This window comes from Thalassophryne amazonica, chromosome 5 (genome assembly GCF_902500255.1).
Source record: "Thalassophryne amazonica chromosome 5, fThaAma1.1, whole genome shotgun sequence".
NCBI lineage: Eukaryota > Metazoa > Chordata > Actinopteri > Batrachoidiformes > Batrachoididae > Thalassophryne > Thalassophryne amazonica.
The window spans coordinates 9556018-9576092 of NC_047107.1; the positions used below are offsets into that span (position 1 = coordinate 9556018).

Here is a 20075-nt window from a genome sequence, read left to right on the forward strand (position 1 = left end):
AAAGCAGATAACCCGTAAGTTGGAGAGGAAATGGCGTCTCACTAATTTAGAAGATCTTCACTTAGCCTGGAAAAAGAGTCTGTTGCTCTATAAAAAAGCCCTCCGTAAAGCTAGGACATCTTTCTACTCATCACTAATTGAAGAAAATAAGAACAACCCCAGGTTTCTTTTCAGCACTGTAGCCAGGCTGACAAAGAGTCAGAGCTCTATTGAGCTGACTATTCCATTAACTTTAACTAGTAATGACTTCATGACTTTCTTTGCTAACAAAATTTTAACTATTAGAGAAAAAATTACTCATAACCATCCCAAAGACGTATCGTTATCTTTGGCTGCTTTCAGTGATGCCGGTATTTGGTTAGACTCTTTCTCTCCGATTGTTCTGTCTGAGTTATTTTCATTAGTTACTTCATCCAAACCATCAACATGTTTATTAGACCCCATTCCTACCAGGCTGCTCAAGGAAGCCCTACCATTAATTAATGCTTCGATCTTAAATATGATCAATCTATCTTTATTAGTTGGCTATGTACCACAGGCTTTTAAGGTGGCAGTAATTAAACCATTACTTAAAAAGCCATCACTTGACCCAGCTATCTTAGCTAATTATAGGCCAATCTCCAACCTTCCTTTTCTCTCAAAAATTCTTGAAAGGGTAGTTGTAAAACAGCTAACTGATCATCTGCAGAGGAATGGTCTATTTGAAGAGTTTCAGTCAGGTTTTAGAATTCATCATAGTACAGAAACAGCATTAGTGAAGGTTACAAATGATCTTCTCATGGCCTCGGACAGTGGACTCATCTCTGTGCTTGTTCTGTTAGACCTCAGTGCTGCTTTTGATACTGTTGATCATAAAATTTTATTAGAGATTAGAGCATGCCATAGGTATTAAAGGCACTGCGCTGCGGTGGTTTGAATCATATTTGTCTAATAGATTACAATTTGTTCATGTAAATGGGGAATCTTCTTCACAGACTAAAGTTAATTATGGAGTTCCACAAGGTTCTGTGCTAGGACCAATTTTATTCACTTTATACATGCTTCCCTTAGGCAGTATTATTAGACGGTATTGCTTAAATTTTCATTGTTACGCAGATGATACCCAGCTTTATCTATCCATGAAGCCAGAGGACACACACCAATTAGCTAAACTGCAGGATTGTCTTACAGACATAAAGACATGGATGACCTCTAATTTCCTGCTTTTAAACTCGGATAAAACTGAAGTTATTGTACTTGGCCCCACAAATCTTAGAAACATGGTGTCTAATCAGATCCTTACTCTGGATGGCATTACCCTGACCTCTAGTAATACTGTAAGAAATCTTGGAGTCATTTTTGATCAGGATATGTCATTCAAAGCGCATATTAAACAAATATGTAGGACTGCTTTTTTGCATTTATGCAATATCTTTAAAATTAGAAAGGTCTTGTCTCAGAGTGATGCTGAAAAACTAATTCATGCATTTATTTCCTCTAGGCTGGACTATTGTAATTCATTATTATCAGGTTGTCCTAAAAGTTCCCTAAAAAGCCTTCAGTTAATTCAAAATGCTGCAGCTAGAGTACTAACGGGGACTAGAAGGAGAGAGCATATCTTACCCATATTGGCCTCTCTTCATTGGCTTCCTGTTAATTCTAGAATAGAATTTAAAATTCTTCTTCTTACTTATAAGGTTTTGAATAATCAGGTCCCATCTTATCTTAGGGACCTCGTAGTACCATATCACCCCAATAGAGCGCTTCGCTCTCAGACTGCAGGCTTACTTGTAGTTCCTAGGGTTTGTAAGAGTAGAATGGGAGGCAGAGCCTTCAGCTTTCAGGCTCCTCTCCTGTGGAACCAGCTCCCAATTCAGATCAGGGAGACAGACACCCTCTCTACTTTTAAGATTAGGCTTAAAACTTTCCTTTTTGCTAAAGCTTATAGTTAGGGTTGGATCAGGTGACCCTGAACCATCCCTTAGTTATGCTGCTATAGACTGCTGGGGGGTTCCCATGATGCACTGTTTCTTTTTATTCACCTCTTTTTGCTCTGTATGCACCACTCTGCATTTAATCATTAGTTATTGATCTCTGCTCCCCTCCACAGCATGTCTTTTTCCTGGTTCTCTCCCTCAGCCCCAACCAGTCCCAGCAGAAGACTGCCCCTCCCTGAGCCTGGTTCTGCTGGAAGTTTCTTCCTGTTAAAAGGGGGTTTTTCCTTCCCACTGTCGCCAAGTGCTTGCTCATAGGGGGTCGTTTTGACCGTTGGGGTTTTTCTGTGATTATTGTATGGCTTTTGCCTTGCAATATGAAGCGCCTTGGGGCAACTGTTTGTTGTGATTTGGCGCTATATAAATTAAATTGATTTGATTTGATTTAGGTGGTTGGCAGTGTTATAATGTTACGAAGTAGAAATACTTTGTTACTGTACTTAAGTAGAATTTTGATGTATCTGTATTTTACTTCCTTATTTACATTTCTGGTGACTCTCACTTTTACGCCACTACATTTCCTCAGTAAAATGTATGCTTTTACTCCCATACATTTCCCTAAACAGTCTTCGTTACTCGTTCGTTTCATTTATTTTGTTTGAAATTTCCGTGGAGATGCGGTGCGCAAAAGCAGCACCACGTTTTGGATTCAAGAGCGCAAAGAGCGCTGTGTTTGGTTGCTTTGCCGTGGTTGGTGGTGATGCTTGCATTTTTTTTCCTTAAATTTGGCACAACTGTGTAGCTATAAATCAAATCAACTTTATTTATAAAGCACTTTAAAAAAAAACAGCTGCAGCTGAAACAAAGTGCTGTACACAAGGGGACATATAAAAGGTAACAAACCACAAAGTACAAATAAACCCCCCCCCCCCCCCCCCCCCCAAAAAAAAATTAACTAAAACAAGTAAAATCAGTTAAAACAACCTAAACAGATCAAGATCTCATTCCGGGTTAAAAGCCAGTGCATAAAAGTGGGTTTTAAGATTAGTTTTAAAAACAAAAAGTGAAGAGGCCTGCCTCATGTGGAGCGGTAACTTGTTCCACATCTTTGGAGCCACAACAGAAAAAGCTCAGTCCCCTCTGAGCATACTCTTGCACCTCGGCACCTCCAGGAGGAGCTGATCAGCTGACCGGAGGTGGCGAGCAGGGGCGTAACAATGAAGCAGCTCAGAGAGGTAGGGCGGGGCAAGGCCATTTAAAGATTTAAAAACAAATAAAAGAATCTTAAAATGAATTCTAAAATGCACAGGCAGCCAGTGGAGGGAGGCCAGGATAGGTGTAATATGCTCCCTCTTATGTGCACCAGTTAGCAGACGGGCAGCAGCATTCTGAACTAGCTGGAGACGTGCAAGGGAGGACTGGCTAATTCCATAATAAAGTGCATTACAGTAATCCAGCCGGGAGGTAATAAAAGCATGGATTGCTGTTTCAAAGTGCTGATGTGCAAGAAAAGGCTTAACCTTAGCCAGCTGCCTTAAGTGAAAGAAACTCGATCTGACTACTGCACTGATTTGGTGGTCCAGTTTAAAATCATTGTCCATCTTAAAACCCAAGTTTGTGACAGTAGATTTCGAAAAGGCTGACAAAGGCCCCAGATCGACAGGTGAGGAAGAACAGGAGCTGCTAGGGCCAAAAACAATCACCTCCGTTTTCTTTTCATTAAAATTAAGAAAATTCAATGCCATCCAGGCTTTAACATCCTCAAGACAGGACAAAAGGGGCTGAAGAGAAGAGGCATCATTTTTCTTTAGGGGGACATATAGCTGGCTGTCATCAGCATAGCAGTGGAAGCTGATGCCATGCTTTCTGAGAATGGACCCCAGGGGAAGCAAATACAGGGAGAAGAGTAGGGGTCCAAGAATTGAACCCTGTGGGACCCCATATAAAAGTGGAGCGGAGGATAACTAACTGATAAATAACTGTTGTGTTTCACAAGAGCCTGGCTGCTGTGTTTAACAGAAAAGTGTGTGTGCGTCTTCCAGGAAAAAGAACGGCAGCTTTATTTACAGCAATAAACATCCGCCTGGTGCTTCACTCATCCTGTCACCAACACCAAGTGCTCCACCAGAGGCGGATCCAGCCTTTCATAGGGGCCAAGGCCCCCTCCTGGTTTCTCCAGAAACCACACTGGCTTTTTTTCTTCGTGTCGCAATTTCACTCTCCATTCGTCTTGGATTTTACTTTTACTCATTACTTTTACTTAAAGTACATTTTATATGAGAAATTTACTTTTATACTTACAGTACAGTAAATTTCAGATACTTTAAGACTTTTACTCAAGTAATGTTTTTAAAGGAGGCTTTAAAGTGGATATGACACTTAAAGACAACAGTCTTATTACATGTAACAAAGGTTATATAATTCAGTCAACCTAAGCGTTTTGAGAAAATGGAGGGGGTTCTCCAGTTATATACAACATTTGAACGTCCTGCCACTGAAAAATGTGCACGCCCCGTGACCATCTTCCCGCTGAGCACCAAGCCTGAAATACGTCACTACGTGTAGACCGTATCGGCTTGCGCGCCTGGCGGCCGTTGTTTACACTTTTTTTAGCGGCAGAAACTTTGATTAAACACAGCTCTCAGGGACTTTTTGTCAATATGCCTGACCAGCGTGTCACAGCATATTGCACAAACACAAGGGCAAAAGGTTTTAGCCTTTTCAAGTCCAGGCAGATTGATTGAAAGCCACGGTGTTGTCATGTCAGGCTCGCACACCCGCATTTGCTCCCAACAGCAGACACTTTCCTCTACCATCTCCATGTTCTCGCACCACTCACATGAACACCTATTATGTCAACCCCATAATATGTTCACAATAATCTTGAAATGGTCAAGGAACTTGTAAAAATATCAGTGCAATACGTAGTAAACACGGTGGCGGCATGTTCTCTGTTGTTTTCGGCGATCTTTTTCGAAACTTTCGCAGTTTATTTCCTATTCTTTCGTGAAAATAACGTAACTAAACACGGATGAATGCAATGCCAGGCACTCAAAAACGGCTAAAACCCGAAGGTAATGACGGTGGTCCGCAAGTAACAGCTACAGTATCGCGGCTCCGGAATAATAACAAAGGCAGTAAACGGAAGCTACAATCAAAAATGCTATACAGTGGTCCCTCGCTATAACGCGGTTCACCTTTCGCGGCCTCACAGTTTCGCTGATTTTTTTTTTTTTTTGTGCAATTTTGCATGCTTTTTTTTTTTTTTTTTTTTTTTAAACAGCACATTGTGTTCTGCGTCCTTATCAGGCGGGCCGGTCACTGCACTGGTCGGCATCACCGCGATTGCTCTCACTGCCTCCGATGCGCTTACTGAGTCTGCGGGCTCAGTAAACGCAGCAGCGGGCCGCTCACACCGCCCTCCTGTGTGCTGTGCGGAGCTGTGGCAAATCTGCCATATAAAGTGTGTAGTGAGGGGTTTTACAGCCTTAAAACATCTATAATAATTGCAAAAAATAGCGCTGACTACTTCGCGGATTTCGCTTATCGCGGGTTATTTTTAGAACATAACTCCCGCGATAAACGAGGGACCACTGTAATTATAGTGTTATAAACAGCAGCAACAAGAATCAAAGCCTCCCTTACCATTCCGTATTCTGCAGCCTTTCAAAATCCATTGGAATTGGCACGTCTCTTGCCTCTGCTTCGGCTCCGCCATAAACACCGTCGGCATTATTTTCGCTGCCAGAATGCTCCTGGTTTGAATGTTCGTCCGAAAGATATGGCTCCAATCCGTAGGGTCTAATCACTGCTGCGGCATCCTCAGGATCCAAGTCAGAAATAATCCACACTTAAAGAGGAGTCAGAAAAGTTCTTGATCTTGTCACTGTCCATGCTGAGGTCCATCTGTTCCTGTTGTCAATCTAACAGACAAAGACGGGATTCTACATGTTGTGATGTCACGGCATCACGTGACCGCTGATGGAATGCTGACATCGCGCTTTCCAAGAAACACACTTTTGAGAAGCTGTACAAACTTTATTTCTCAGTGATAATAATTAAAACCACTTTCAACTTACTATACTGTATGTATATTTTGATTTTTATATCAGTTTTACCTAATTTTTTAGGTGTTATATCCACTTTAACATCTCCCAAAGTAATTTTATGGTAAGATACTTGTACTTTCACTCAAGTATCACGTTGAGGTACTTTATAGACTGGTGCTTGGTTGGTTACAATTAAGAACTCAGGAAGCTGTATAATCTCAGATTTTCTCTTGTAATAAGAACCTCATAAAGGACAAACATGGTGGGCTCACAGCAGCTAGCACCAATGTTAGCGGGACCCTGAACATAACTCCTGCACACAGCACTTGTCACTCAACGTGACCATGCCCTTAATGATTCAGAATGTTTTTTTTTTTTTGTTTTTGTTTTTTTCAAATAGCTTAATCTGATAAGTTATTAAAAAAATAATGAAGGGGGGAACTATCTACAGGGTACCAAACATGTTTTCTATGTTCATTTCTGCTGTAAAGTTGGACATTTTAACACAAGCTTCTATGGGGAGTGAGTCACTTTGGAGCCAGCCTCAAGCAGCAAGGAAGTGCACTTCACTTTTGAGCTGGTTTCATTTCTTAGTGCCAGACGTTTGTCACTTTCCCATGATGCAGCAGTGTTATTAAGTGCGCTTCTTCAAAGGTTCTTGTGTTAAATTTTTGTTGTTTGTCCTCTTCTTTGTGCCACAGGGTGTGACGTGTATTCTGCCCGTTCTCAGAGAAGGTATCCTGGCTGGTACTCCGGAGCAGAAGGAAGAGGCAGCCAAGGCGCTCGGCGGGGTCATCAAACTGACCTCGCCCGAGGCGCTCCGACCTTCTGTGGTGAACATCACCGGGCCTCTCATTCGTATCCTGGGAGACCGGTTCTCGTGGACAGTGAAAACGGCTCTGCTTGAGACGCTCACCCTGCTGCTGGAGAAGGTCAGAATGCCATCACGCTGCTGCCTAAATTCAGCGACACACTTATTCTTGTGGTGCTGTCATTTTGAATGTCAGTGTTTTGAAACAGTTTTGCAAAGAACAGGGTTACAGAATAGTTGAAAAGCAGAAGAAAGAACTTGTGGTCCTAGCTTATGCCCTCACACGACAAAATGGTATAAATAAAATAAAGAAGACGAACGGGAGCCCATGAAGAAAGACTAGATGGATGGATGGATGGATAAAATTGTGTGGCATTCTCTCTATTCACACAAGTAAAAGTTAACACACATGTTAAGAGAAGCAATAAATAAAGAGATAAGATCAACCTTATTTATCCCGAACATACAGACAACAGTAAACAGTGAACAATGTTTTGGGGTTTCTTTTTTCCACTAAGTACAGGGCAAACTGACTGGAAGACATTTGCATAAGATAACACAACACTAACAAAGTCAAAGTGAAAGGAGTTAAGGCCCTGGAGACTATGTTCAGGACATCTCCAGCTCACAGTGGCTGCATTATACAGCCTGATGGCTCGAGGGACAAAAGAGTTCGTCAGTCTCTCAGTGGAGCCCCTCAATGAGAGGAATCTGGAGAAGATGGAGCTTCTCTGGTGGGAGAAGACAGAGTTCAGGGGATGGCTCTGATTGGACAGGATCGCCCTGATCTTGGAGAGCGTCCACTGCTCCACCATCTTCTCCACAGAGTTCACACACAGTCCAACCACTGAGCACACCTTCTTCATGAGCCGGTTCAGCCTGAGAATGTCCTTTTTCTTAGCACTGCCCCCCCCCAAACACACACCACCACAAAAAAGGACACTGGACACAATAGACTGATAAAACATGAAGAAAAGCTGAAAGAGGCCAGCCTTCTAAGAAACTACATCCTGCCCTGCCCCTTCTTGTACACAGAGTCCATGTTTGCTGCCCAGCTGCAACCCAGCGTACTTATAGGTGGAAACCACCTCTGATCCATGGTGTGTGTGTGTGTGTGTGTGTGTGTGTGTGTGTGTGTGTGTGTGTGTGTGTGTGTGGCAGTGCACTGTACTTCATGATATGACACAAGTCATCTGATCTCTGTGGTAGTATACTGTAATATTGACATTACATTATCAAATATTTGGCTGGGTTTACTTGAATATGTAACAGATAACAGTCAAAATAATGATTATAATTTATTAATTTACTCCACTTAGCCTATCCTTTGGGATCGTGCAATTCCGTTGGAAAAGTGTGTAGGGCTGCTTAAAATGACTAATTTAACTTTAAGGGCGATGTATAAATGGATCACACAGTCGAGTAACGCGGCTTTGTGGGTTAGCGTGAACTTGGACCAGAATATTTGACGGTCACAGCGCATACATGTTGATGATGCTGATTTGACTTATTGGGTTTAAATGAAATAATTGACAAGACTGAAGTCTAGAGTTTTAGTTTAGTTTAGAAATATCACAGTAACAATTGAGGAATTAGATGTTTTTGTCAAATTAAATTGACAAACAAACATAATGACAAGGATTTTTGTTCACTAGCGCATTACTAGTGGGGATCCACGAGCTCTAGATTGTGTAGCGTTTATGAAATAGGTAGCTGACATTTTTCAGGAGTGGTAATACATGGTGCAAATTTTCTATAATGAGTTGGGATGGCGTGTGTGATTCTAGTATGTTTGTGGAACTTTAAGCTTTAGACTTCAACAGATTTTAGAAGAAGAACTCTGCCCTTTTATTTCCTGTTAATTACTTAATTTTTTTAATGTTAATTTACTGTCTTACTGTATTTATAAATTGTTTAAGTTCTTGATATCATATACTCATTATTATTATCAGTATTATTTTATTCTTATTTCTGTTTTGCCATTTGATTTTTAAATGGGCCATGATTGAAATAAGTGTTTTCATTTTCATGTCATCAATCAATCAATCAACTTTTTTCTTGTATAGCGCCAAATCACAACAAACAGTTGCCCCAAGGCGCTCCACATTGCAAGGCAAGGCCATACAATAATTATGAAACACAGTCTACGTCTAAAGCAACATAACCAAGGGATGGTCCAGGGTCACCCGATCCAGCCCTAACTATAAGCCTTAGCGAAAAGGAAAGTTTTAAGCCTAATCTTAAAAGTAGAGAGGGTATCTGTCTCCCTGATCTGAATTGGGAGCTGGTTCCACAGGAGAGGAGCCTGAAAGCTGAAGGCTCTGCCTCCCATTCTACTCTTACAAACCCTAGGAACTACAAGTAAGCCCGCAGTCTGAGAGCGAAGCGCTCTAATGGGGTAATATGGTACTACGAGGTCCCTAAGATAAGATGGGACCTGATTATTCAAAACCTTATAAGTAAGAAGAAGAATTTTAAATTCTATTCTAGCATTAACAGGAAGCCAATGAAGGGAGGCCAACACGGGTGAGATATGCTCTCTCCTGCTAGTCCCCGTCAGTACTCTAGCTGCAGCATTCTGAACCAACTGAAGGCTTTTTAGGGAACTTTTAGGACAACCTGATAATAATGAATTACAATAGTCCAGCCTAGAGGAAACAAATGCATGAATTAGTTTTTCAGCATCACTCTGAGACAAGACCTTTCTGATTTTAGAGATATTGCGTAAATGCAAAAAGGCAGTCCTACATATTTGTTTAATATGCGCTTTGAATGACATATCCTGATCAAAAATAACTCCAAGATTTCTCACAGTATTACTAGAGATCAGGGAAATGCCATCCAGAGTAACGATCTGGTTAGACACCATGCTTCTAAGATTTGTGGGGCCAAGTACAATAACTTCAGTTTTATCTGAGTTTAAAAGCAGGAAATTAGACGTCATCCATGTCTTTATGTCTGTAAGACAATCCTGCAGTTTAGCTAATTGGTGCGTATCCTCTGGCTTCATGGATAGATAAAGCTGGGTATCATCTGCGTAACAATGAAAATTTAAGCAATACCGTCTAATAATACTGCCCAAGGGAAGCATGTATAAAGTGAATAAAATTGGTCCTAGCACAGAACCTTGTGGAACTCCATAATTAACTTTAGTCTGTGAAGAAGATTCCCCATTTACATGAACAAACTGTAATCTATTAGACAAATATGATTCAAACCACCGCAGCGCAGTGCCTTTAATACCTATGACATGCTCTAATCTCTGTAATAAAATTTTATGGTCAACAGTATCAAAAGCAGCACTGAGGTCCAACAGAACAAGCACAGAGATAAGTCCACTGTCCGAAGCCATAAGAAGATCATTTGTAACCTTCACTAATGCTGTTTCTGTACTATGATGAATTCTAAAACCTGACTGAAACTCTTCAAATAGACCATTCCTCTGCAGGTGATCAGTTAGCTGTTTTACAACTACCCTCTCAAGAATCTTTGAGAGAAAAGGAAGGTTGGAGATTGGCCTATAATTAGCTAAGATAGCTGGGTCAAGTGATGGCTTTTTAAGTAATGGTTTAATTACTGCCACCCTAAAGGCCTGTGGTACATAACCAACTAACAAAGATAGATTGATCATATTTAAGATTGAAGCATTAAATAATGGTAGGACTTCCTTGAGCAGCCTGGCAGGAATGGGGTCTAATAAGCATGTTGATGGTTTGGATGAAGTAACTAATGAAAATAACTCAGACAGAACAATCGGAGAGAAAGAGTCTAACCAAATACCGGCATCACTGAAAGCAGCCAAAGATAACGATACATCTTTGGGATGGTTATGAGTAATTTTTTCTCTAATAGTCAAAATTTTGTTAGCAAAGAAAGTCATGAAGTCATTACTAGTTAAAGTTAATGGAATACTCAGCTCAATAGAGCTCTGACTCTTTGTCAGCCTGGCTACAGTGCTGAAAATAAACCTGGGGTTGTTCTTATTTTCTTCAATTAGTGATGAGTAGAAAGATGTCCTAGCTTCACGAAGGGCTTTCTTATAGAGCAACAAACTCTTTTTCCAGGCTAAGTGAAGATCTTCTAAATTAGTGAGACGCCATTTCCTCTCCAACTTACGGGTTATCTGCTTTAAGCTACGAGTTTGTGAGTTATACCACGGAGTCAGACACTTCTGATTTAAAGCTCTCTTTTTCAGAGGAGCTACAGCATCCAAAGTTGTCTTCAATGAGGATGTAAAACTATTGACAAGATACTCTAACTCCCTTACAGAGTTTAGGTAGCTACTCTGCTCTGTGTTGGTATATGACATTAGAGAACATAAAGAAGGAATCATATCCTTAAACCTAGTTACAGCGCTTTCTGAAAGACTTCTAATGTAATGAAACTTATTCCCCACTGCAGGGTAGTCCATCAGGGTAAATGTAAATGTTATTAAAAAATGATCAGACAAAAGGGAGTTTTCAGGGAATACTGTTAAGTCTTCTATTTCCATACCATAAGTCAGAACAAGATCTAAAATATGATTCAAGTGGTGGGTGGACTCATTTACTTTTTGAGCAAAGCCGATAGAGTCTAATAATAGATTAAATGCAGTGTTGAGGCTGTCATTCTCAGCATCTGTGTGGATGTTAAAATCGCCCACTATAATTATCTTATCTGAGCTAAGCACTAAGTCAGACAAAAGGTCTGAAAATTCACAGAGAAACTCACAGTAACGACCAGGTGGACGATAGATAATAACAAATAAAACTGGTTTTTGGGACTTCCAATTTGGATGGACAAGACTAAGAGACAAGCTTTCAAATGAATTAAAGCTCTGTCTAGGTTTTTGATTAATTAATAAGCTGGAATGGAAGATTGCTGCTAATCCTCCGCCCCGGCCCGTGCTCCGAGCATTCTGACAGTTAGTGTGACTCGGGGGTGTTGACTCATTTAAACTAACATATTCATCCTGCTGTAACCAAGTTTCTGTTAGGCAGAATAAATCAATACGTGTCATCCATGTATTTTTAATGTATTGACAATTACATTATTTACTTACATTGAACTTACTAAATAATATCACACACTCATGTTTTCAGTATAGAAATGATTTACCGCCTCCTGCTGGATTGGCATGTGAGTCCCGAATGTTGTCAGCTAATATATGTAGCTTTTCTAAAAATAAAAATATTAGTCCTATGAGTGTTCTGTTTTGGCACTGTTCATCCTTGACCCAGATGGCAAATGTCGGCTCTCCCCAGTTTGTGTGTGATTAAAATTGCATGCATGCACAGCTGTTTGTCATTTCTGCATTCTGCTGTAAGCAGGTGCTTTTAGTTTTGACAAAACAGAGATGGTGGCAGAAGACATTAAAAACACTACACATTTTACTCATGGTGATAGCAACATAACACTTAAATCACTCATGGTAACAGCAGCGTAACACTTAACTGACTAAACCAACTGAACTACAAAAACACAAATCAATAACATTAAGAACACTGTGAACCCCTTCTAAGCCTGTATATCCCATCGATGGGAAATTTCACTTTTTATTTGTGAGATACTGAAAAGCCTAAATGAGGCGGGTGAGAAGATTATTAAAACATTTTACATAAATTATTGCACCAAAATAAAAAGCAACATCATTAAAAAAAAATCTTGAAACTGAAGATTTATCTTCAAACGTTATGACTGGAGAGAGGAAAGTTAAATTTGCTGAGTCTGGCAAGTCTTGTCAGACTTTTTTGTGCTAAACAGTTTGCAGAATTTCAGGATATTTGGTCTGATATAATGGTTTGAGTATTTTTCGTATTCTGAGTTAAGCGATGGACAAATAAGTAATGAAATTCTTCCTCAGTCCCATTAAGATTACAGAGCTCACAGACAATTTTTTTTCAATACTAGAAATAAGAGTTGCATTAATTGGTAGCTTATGATTGCTTCTTCTGAATATCTCTAGGATAAATTTATCTACATCATTCAGATCTGATAAATAATTTTCAATAACATGTTTTTTAAAATTAGCAGTAAGCTGAACGTAAACTATTATTATTTTCGAAACATTGTTCCAATTCTGAATATACATATCCTTTATCCTCAGTTCAGTACTCTTTTTAAAACAGCTAAAATTTTAAATTTTCAAGTCAAACAATAAATTTGAGTATCCATAATTATCAGCCACACTCTTAATTTTAGTCATCCATTTAGATTTTAACATGTCCTTATCATACATTTCTTTGCTTAGACTGAATACAATACTAGATGGTTTTTCTTCACAGCTGACAAGCTGACCTATCATTCTCCTCTGCACAAGACTATCAAGACTGCATCTACCCAGTTCCCCATAAATTATACAAGTGCCTGTACTTTTTTTGAGCTTTAATAAGCTTGTGAGAAATTTCTTGTGGATCATGTTGAATTGAACTCATTTACTAAAACCCCAGATTTCACAGCCATATAGGAGAATGGGAAGTTAGGGAGTTTGAGTGCCTTAGATTTATAACTAAATGATGCACCCCTGGTCTGGTTCCCCTGTTTATGACTAGCTTTAGAAAAATGGCCATTGTAGTTGAAGGTTGTTCCCAGATAAACAATAACCATGACATACTTCAGTTTCCTTAACGCCAAAATAAAAGTACGGGATGTTTAAAGCTTTACCCCTTGAAAATACAATTGTCTTTCTATTACCCATATTGACAATTAATTTCCAGTCTTCACAGTACTTATGAACACATTCAAAGCTTTTTGTAGCTCTTCAGTAGACTTTGCCATGACAACTGCATCATCTGCATATAAAAGCACATAGTTTTAAAAAGATTTCCACATCATCATCAATTATAAAAATGTGACAAGTCATTCAGTAGTTGTTCTAATGCACTAAAATGTTCACTAAACTATGTTCAAAGTAATTTACATAAATAGCAAATAATAGAGGTGAAAGATTTTCACCCTGTCTGACACCAATGTTACATGGAAAGAGAAGACCTATTGACCAGGTCAAAGGTCTTTTTTATAATCAGTACAGCCACACTATAGCTATCTTATAAAGGTAAATCTCAATAAGAGAATTAAGTAGAATGATGTGATCAAGAGTATAATAATTTGTGTGGAGCTGAGGGGCCTCACAGGAAAAAAAATGAGGTGCCTGTCAGAGTGAGCGAGGGTGTACCAAAGTTCTCTCCAACTCAAAGTCCAACTAGAGGTGCCAAAAATAGTCCTCAATAGAGAACAGGAGACATTAATGTCCAAGTACACTGACGGTCCAGCCCATGGAAGCTTCATGTGTCCACGTGAAGCATTGACCAGGTCCAGCAGGACCAAATGAAATGAGGATAGTGCTGTACATGTGCTAAACTCTTCTCAGTGCGGTTAGAGTTCCAGCATATTTTTTGACCTTTAACCTGTAGAGTGCATAATTTTTTTGTTTGGGTCTCAGCTGTCTGTGCTGTTCCACTCCCTACAGGTCGGCATTGCCCTGAAGCCCTTCCTGCCGCAGCTTCAGACCACATTCCTGAAGGCCCTGCAGGACTCGAGCCGTGCGGTCAGGCTGAGGGCCGCTGAGGCGCTGGGACAGCTGGTCTCCATCCACACCAAGGTTGACCCGCTCTTCACCGAGCAGCTCTCTGCTATCCGCAACGCAGAGGACTCAGGAATCCGGTGCGTGCCTGTGTATTAATCTGATTTGATGTTTGAACAGAGTATTGATGATTGTAATTTATTTTGGAGCTTTGCCTCTGGACACCACAATGGAGTGAATGGATTATTAATTGGACTTCTTCATATAAAATAGGCTTCTGCAAGTACTACCATTTTGGCCTTGTTCAGACTGGAAGACAAAACAATCTAATTTATGTGCAGCTCTGATTTGAATTTCAGTTATGACATTTTGACTTTGAGATAACGCTGGTGTCATCTGCCGTCTATCAGTCTATATCTGTCAAATATGAAAAAAATCATATTAATATTCATACCTGCCTAACCAAATGTTCAATCAGATGCCACTAAAACAGAGAAACATTATCTTTGTGGTCCATGTGAAGGTCAGAGGAGATCATCAGACTGTATTCAGGAGAAATATTGAGTATACTGCTGCAGACTCACTGTTCAGACAGTCTGGGGGAAATATTTTACATGGAAAATCTACAACAGGAAGGTTATTGTGAATTTTGATGACATTTGGTTGAAGCCTTGGAGAGAAGTCAATATTGTAAATTTTCATATTTAGAAAAAGTAAATTTTTGGTCTTCAGAATTGACCAGAGGTTGTGTGAGTTGAAAGTTCTGTCCTAATTCAGTGCATATGCTGAAAACTTTAAGCAATTGCACACAAACATATATATGTGTGTGTGTGTGTGTGTGTGTGTGTGTGTGTGTGTGTATATGTTTGTATATATATATCTATATATATATAGATATATATATATCTATATATATATATCTATATATATATAGATATATATATATCTATATATATATATCTATATATATATAGATATATATATATAGATGAACAGAAGATATTTGGGAAATTTATTTATTGTGAAGGAAAGACATTTGTTTGTCTAACAAGCTTCATATGTAGGTCAAGGGATAATTTTCTATGAATGCATCTGATTGAATACCCAGAAAGATATTAAGTTTACCATGTTTCATACTCATATTTACAAAGATTTACCAAAAAAACTTATTGTGTACTCAGGGTTTGACCGATTTGTGTATAATTGAATACATCTACCCCATAGGAAATATTTCTGTGAAGCTTGGTGACCTCTGATTAATAATTTTATATACAACTAGAAGCACTCAGAGTGCAAACCTCCACCAAGGCCATGGGGTCACTGACGCCATAACATCTACATGCCGTGGAATCATTGAACCTAAAAAAGTCTTACAATGATATTTGCTCAGTAGTAAAAAAAAAAGTTTCATCTGCTGTGACTGGATAGCATGTATCCTTAGCGCTTGGCATCACAGTTTATTGCGGCTTGCACCTTTCCCAGAAGCTACTGTCATCTGAGCACTGATATTGTGAATTTTTTAACATTTATAAAACACTTCTCTAAACAAGGCCATAGGGTCACTGACCCTAAAGAGATTCCCTCCTTGGCACAGTGATCTATTTCTTTTTGTCTGTTTCTCTAAACTTGTATACAATAATCATTAGATTATTAATATATAAACAAAAATAAATTTAAAAAATATTACAATTTGAAAACAAATGCACCCGAACGTGATGACAGCTGCAACTGCTTAATGCTAACTTTTAACATTGAAAATGCCATAGACATGCTAACACGTTAGCATTGGGATCTGGATCGTGATCCGGATCACCACTAAAACTGAATCACTTGTTCCTCATGTCATTTCCAACCACTTCAAAAAAATTTAATCAAAATCCGTTCAAAACCTTTTGAGTTATCCTGCTGACAGACAGACAGACAAACAAACCTGACTGAAAACATAACCTCCTTGGCGGAGGTAAAAATGAATTAATAATGACAATGACATTTTAATGACTTAATTTTTACTTCAAAGGGAATATGTGTATACTCTGGTTTTCATTGAAAACTTAAAGAAAAGGCAATTTTTATATGATTTTTCATATTTTTTTAAAAAATGGAGATGGACTGTAGGGAGGACTGTAGGTTCCACCACATCAGTGGTTTGCAGAGGTGGGATGAAGTCACTGTCAAGTCATTCTCAAGTCATCAATCTGCAAATCCCAAGTCAAGTCTCAAGTCAGCTTGCAAACAGTTGGTGGTCATTATGACGTGGGACTTGCTGATTTATTACTTGAGAGTGAGTTGATGGTGACTTCATCCTACCTCTGGTGGTTTGTCATAATTCAGTGGGTGTGCAAAAAAGAAAAAAAAATCATCTTCATGGGGTGAATGGGTGACGTTTCGAGGACGGAGATTTTAGAGAGTTTTGTGCATTAAGCCACTCCTACTTTATTCAGTGTATGATTCAAAACAGACCTGAACCAAAATCACGCACACCCTTCCTACAAGTACTAGATTGTCCGGCATCATTTTACTAAGTTATGCATTTCTCAGTTACTGTTGTGAAGCTGTTAATCCATCGTTTGATGAAATTGAGTTTATGTCAGGAATGTGTGTCATCATTATGTGCTGTATACATAAAGACATTTGAAATTTCAGTGGAGAGGTGGGTGTGAACAAATGATTACGTACAAAGACAAATGTCATGAGAACAACATGTCAGACTTCCTGTGAAGTGTCTAGTCTGACTTAAAACTTTACTTAAGAATTAAAAAGAGTCTGTCTAGAAGAACTGGATTAAATAAAAGTCAAAAATGTAACACTGCATGTTATGTTGCATTAAAAAAACAAAAACAATAATGTGTATATATGCTTAAAGGTTTACAAATGATGTTGTGGTTTTGTGCTGTCTTTCTCCTCTCAGGGAGACCATGCTCCAAGCACTAAGGTTTGTCATTCAGGGGGCCGGGGCTAAGGTGGATCCAGGCATTCGCAAGAACATCATCACCACATTACTCGGCATGCTGGGTCATGATGAGGTATGGCAGAGCTACCGTGCATCCAGAAAGTATTCACAGTGCTTCAGTTTTTCCACATTGTGTTATGTTACAGCCTCAGGGTTCTCCCCAGACAATGGAACAACGGCGTTGCGCCATTATACTGTTATCACAGTGTCGTTATACTGTGCCCTGCTCTCAGGTAGGGATGGGGAGGTTTCTAATGCAGCCAGTCTGTGTTTGTGCTGAACGGACTTGCTGTCTGCTCGTCCCTCCCTCGCCGGCAGTGCGCCGAGCAGAGCAACAGCATCTCTCAGTGAAACAACAAAAACTCTGTCAGAGTCTTCCAATAAAAAGAGCTCCTTCTGCCTGCATAGCTCCTGATATATTCAGAAATTAAGGCTATTTTACAGTTGAAAGTCTTCATGTTTCCAAAGTTTGCTCAAATAAGCTGTAAAGACAATGTGAGATTGACGAGTTTCTCGTTCCCTCACAGAGGGAGGAGGAGGAGGAATCAGTGTGAAGCAGCGGATTTATGCACTACAAGCTGTAAAAAAAAAAAACGAAGCAATTTTAATAAACGTTCATCACCACACAGCCTCAGTGAAACAGTAAAGTGTGAAAAAAGGTTTCATCTTTAAAAGAGCAGATTTACTGCTTTACTTCTTGCAGAAGTATTTTTTAAGTTCTCTTATTGTTGTTTATGCACCAATGACACCAGATAAAATTACTTGAATGTGATAACTTACTTGGCAATAAATTTGTTTCTGATTCTGATCTGACAATCAAATCAATCCAGATAAAGCTCTTCTCAAACAAGACAATTAGGGGTTATATTGATTAAAAAAGTATGCAATCCCACTCAGAAATGTTGAAATAAATAAATAAATAAACTGTCAACATGACAGAAAAACTCTGTCTTACTGGATTAAAGGTACAGTGTGTCATTTTTGAAGAAGAGAGCAAATGTTATATCCATCAAATATTAATGTTTTTAAACTTTTTAATATTATTTTTTATAAACTTAGACAGAAACATGCAAAAAAGAACTATGATATTACAACATAAGTGTAATTTTTTTGTCTATTATTCTTGCTTTCAATGCATCTAAAACCAGTCAAAATGACTCGCAAGTCCATATGGTTTTTGCAAAAAATAAAAAGGTCCGATACTTTTCTAACAGACCTCATAGTTGTCCTTCTGAAGGTTCTCCTCTCTCCACAGAGGAATGCTGGAGCTCTCACACAGTGATCATCGGGTTCTTGGTCACCCCACTGACTGAGGCACTTCTCCCCCGATCACTCAGTTAGATGGGCGGCCAGCTTCTAAGTCATGTCCTAGCAACTGAATTTACCCCAGGTGGACTCCAGTTAAGCTGTAGAAACATCTCAAGCAGGATCAGTGGAAACAGGAGGCACCTGAGCTCAGTGTTGCGCTTCATGGCAAAGACTGTGAATATTTATGGACGTGTGGTTTTAATATATTTGCAAGCATCTCAAAAACCTTTCACATTCTTATTATGGGGTATTGTGTGTAGAACTTTGAGGAAAATTTAATTTCATCCATTTTGGAATAAGGCTGTAAAAAAATGTGTAAAATGTGCAGCGCTGTGAATACTTTCTGGATGCACCGTCCATTTCTGGGCATTGAAACGCAGTTTCCTGCCTAACCTTGTGGCCCAGAATAGCTGTAAAATCCACTAAAGTATTAAAGATTCAGAGAACTTTGACACTAAGCTGATCAGCAGCGGTGAACACAGATGTCAGATGGAGAGGATGTGGTTTTCTCAGTGGTACTTTGAAAATAAATGACATTTAAAAAAAAAAACTGTCTGTCTGGTGCGTGTGCACAGGATGCAACTCGTATGGCTTCAGCTGGCTGTGTTGGTGAGCTGTGTGCCTTCCTGTCAGACGAGGAGCTGAAGAGTGTCTTACTTCAGCACATCTTAGGTATTCCTCTGCACGGTCACATCACTGAACCACTCACATGTTACAGTCTGAAGTTTAACTGCACTCATCATGGATGTCATGGTAATGGGTTTTAATGATGTCCTTCAACTGTCCTTTTGTCAGAGTGGAGTGATTGTACAGCAAACATCATTAATGACTTTAAACAACAAGAATCTGGTGCACAAGTTTGAATTTATTTTGGATCTTCTCTAATCCACACAGGGTCAAAATTATACATACATGCTCAAATACAGACATACGCCCTCAATATTTGGTTAAATGTCCCTTAGCAAGCCTTAGCCAACCAGGCGCTATTGGTAGCCATCAACAAGCTTCTGGCATAATTCTGGATGTATATTTGACTCGTCGTCTTGGCAGAATTGGTAGAGTTCATTTAAATTGGTTGGTTTCCTCGTACGGACGTGGATTTTAAGGATAGTCCACAAATCAGGTGAGGGCTTTAGGAAGACCTTTCCAGAAGCTGACATTGCCTGCTTTATACAACCCACAACCAGTTTGATGTGTGTTTAGGATCATTGTTCTGGTGGAACAGCCAAATGTGGTCAAGTTTCAACCATCTAGCTTTTTAATTGATGGTGACTTTGAAGAATTTGGAAGTAGTCCCCCCCCACTGGCAGCAAAACATCCCCAGAGCGTGATCCCCTCATTACCCCATCCCCGTAGAGACGGTGCCTGCTCCCAGACCACCAATAACCAGCAAAAATCTATTTAAGCATAAAAATTCAAAAAGAAAAAATAATATAGCACCTTCAACTGCACCACAGACTAAAACAGTTAAATGTGGTCTATTAAACATTAGGTCTCTCTCTTCTAAGTCCCTGTTAGTAAATGATATAATAATTGATCAACA

At 39.4% G+C, this 20075-nt stretch overlaps 1 protein-coding gene across 1 annotated transcript in view; it reads left to right on the forward strand.

The window, feature by feature from the left end:
* The window catches only part of gcn1 (GCN1 activator of EIF2AK4), a 194863-nt gene that overhangs the window by 152367 nt on the left and 22421 nt on the right, over positions 1-20075 (forward strand). Inside the window, 4 exon segments of the mRNA XM_034169713.1 lie at positions 6664-6894; positions 14221-14414; positions 17183-17297; positions 19108-19204. Of these exon segments, the coding sequence (XP_034025604.1) occupies positions 6664-6894; positions 14221-14414; positions 17183-17297; positions 19108-19204 (637 nt within the window).